Here is a 1,628-nt window from a genome sequence, read left to right as displayed (position 1 = left end):
ACTTTCCATCGTCCTTCCTGCATGGGGTCGCCGTATGAAATGGTAAAGTAAGGTCTGTTTTATTACAGGCAATTTTATGCCATTTTTTTCCAGAATTCCACACATGATGTTGGGCATAATTAAGTCCTTTGGAGAGATGTCACGAGAATGAGAAGTTGTAATGAAGTATTTGTTTTTTATTTGACAATATGTTTGACGTTGTATTTACACTGTAATGTACGCCTTCCCATCCTTGCGGATAATGTACAAAATATGACATTCATATAAACAAACAAACAAACAAATAAAGAAAGAAAACTAATAATCCTATGTCTGTGACCTAAAAGAATCGTTCTTACGAGTTGCAACGCGTCGGAACCACAGCGTCTCTCTGAATGCCTGTCTGTATCGTCTGCTCATCATTGTATACACAATTGGGTTTATCACTGAATTCACATAAATGAGCGCCATGAAAACGCGCGACACCTCTTCCATTCGTCCCGAGTCACGTGACATATCAACTTCGGACTTGCCACGGTTCGTCCAGAAGAGGGTCAGGGTCTCGAAGGGGGCGAGAAGGAGAAAGAAGAGGATTCCGTTGACCATCAGCATCCGGGTCACTCTATGATTGCTCCTGTCTCGGCCAGAGCCGTGGTAGCGGAGTCCGCGGATTGACGTCCTCAATACGCGCACGATCCTGACGAACAGAGCGGCGTTGACGATCAGGACCCCGAAGAACGGAATGGCCTGCACGCCGAAAAACGCGTAGTAGACGTCTGGATAGCACAGGGTGATTTCAGAGGGAAGGTGAGAAAATTCCTCCCCTTTCGGCCACGTGAGACAGGTGGTATCTCCGAAGTAGGAGTAAGGAGTTGCAGACGCGGAGAGCAAGATGGCCGCCACCCATGAACAGACAGTCAGCATGATAGTTTGCTTCTTTAAGCTGGACTTCATCGTTTGTAGAGGGCGACATATGGCGCAATACTTATTCACGGTGACGCACGTGATGAGACAAAGTGACACATAGTACGTTACGTCGGAGGTAAAGACCGCCACGAGACACATCGTCGCATCTATATAACTAGCGTCACTCTTCACCGGCGACGTCACGTATGACGTCACCAGGAGTCCAAGAGCGATGGCTAACAACACGACGTCGGCGATGGCAAGATTGAAGAGGTAAACATTAATCTGCGTTCGCATTCGAGCCGACCGGATCACAACGAACATGAAAGCGAGGTTGCTGACAATGCCCGCCAAAACGATCACGGGTAGGACAACGGTGATGAACACGATTTCGCTTGGTCCGTACAACATTGAGTCGACTTTGTTCATAGCGATGTCCCAGTGGTCATCGCAAGAAATTTCTCCTGGCGTTGCAGTGACGTTATTGATCGCCGCTACAGTATAGTCCGCCATCTCCTGCCACCACAACCAAAGGCGTTTGGTAGAGAAGGCCGTCTAGCTGCTACGTTATGCATATTTCACTTCCATTTCTCACATTTACGACGGATCTTCGTAAATTCGATATTAGTTAATCATTATTTCGTCAAATGCAAATGGATACTTTAAATCACTAACTAGGTATCCGTAATTGATGAGAGACCATTCTACATTATCATGATTCTTTGATAATCTCGTTGTGAGCG

The 1,628-nt window shown here is 46.4% G+C and overlaps 1 protein-coding gene across 1 annotated transcript; it reads right to left on the bottom strand.

The window, feature by feature from the left end:
• Nucleotides 1-306: 306 nt before the first annotated feature.
• LOC139723504 (neuropeptides capa receptor-like) lies at nucleotides 307-1,398 on the bottom strand. The gene has a single exon (XM_071634743.1). The coding sequence runs from the start codon at nucleotides 1,396-1,398 to the stop codon at nucleotides 307-309; it is 1,092 nt and encodes a 363-aa protein (XP_071490844.1).
• Nucleotides 1,399-1,628: the final 230 nt, after the last annotated feature.

The sequence above is a fragment of the Diadema antillarum genome, unplaced genomic scaffold, assembly GCF_040938485.1.
Source record: "Diadema antillarum isolate AM-2024a unplaced genomic scaffold, OU_Dant_1.0 scf00000192, whole genome shotgun sequence".
NCBI classification, from domain to species: Eukaryota; Metazoa; Echinodermata; class Echinoidea; order Diadematoida; family Diadematidae; genus Diadema; species Diadema antillarum.
This window is presented reverse-complemented; position numbering and strand designations above follow the sequence as displayed.

Excerpts from the sequence above, each read along its gene's own strand:
- LOC139723504 (XM_071634743.1), bottom strand. The coding sequence starts at position 1,398 with ATGGCGGACTATACTGTAGCGGCGATCAATAACGTCACTGCAACGCCA.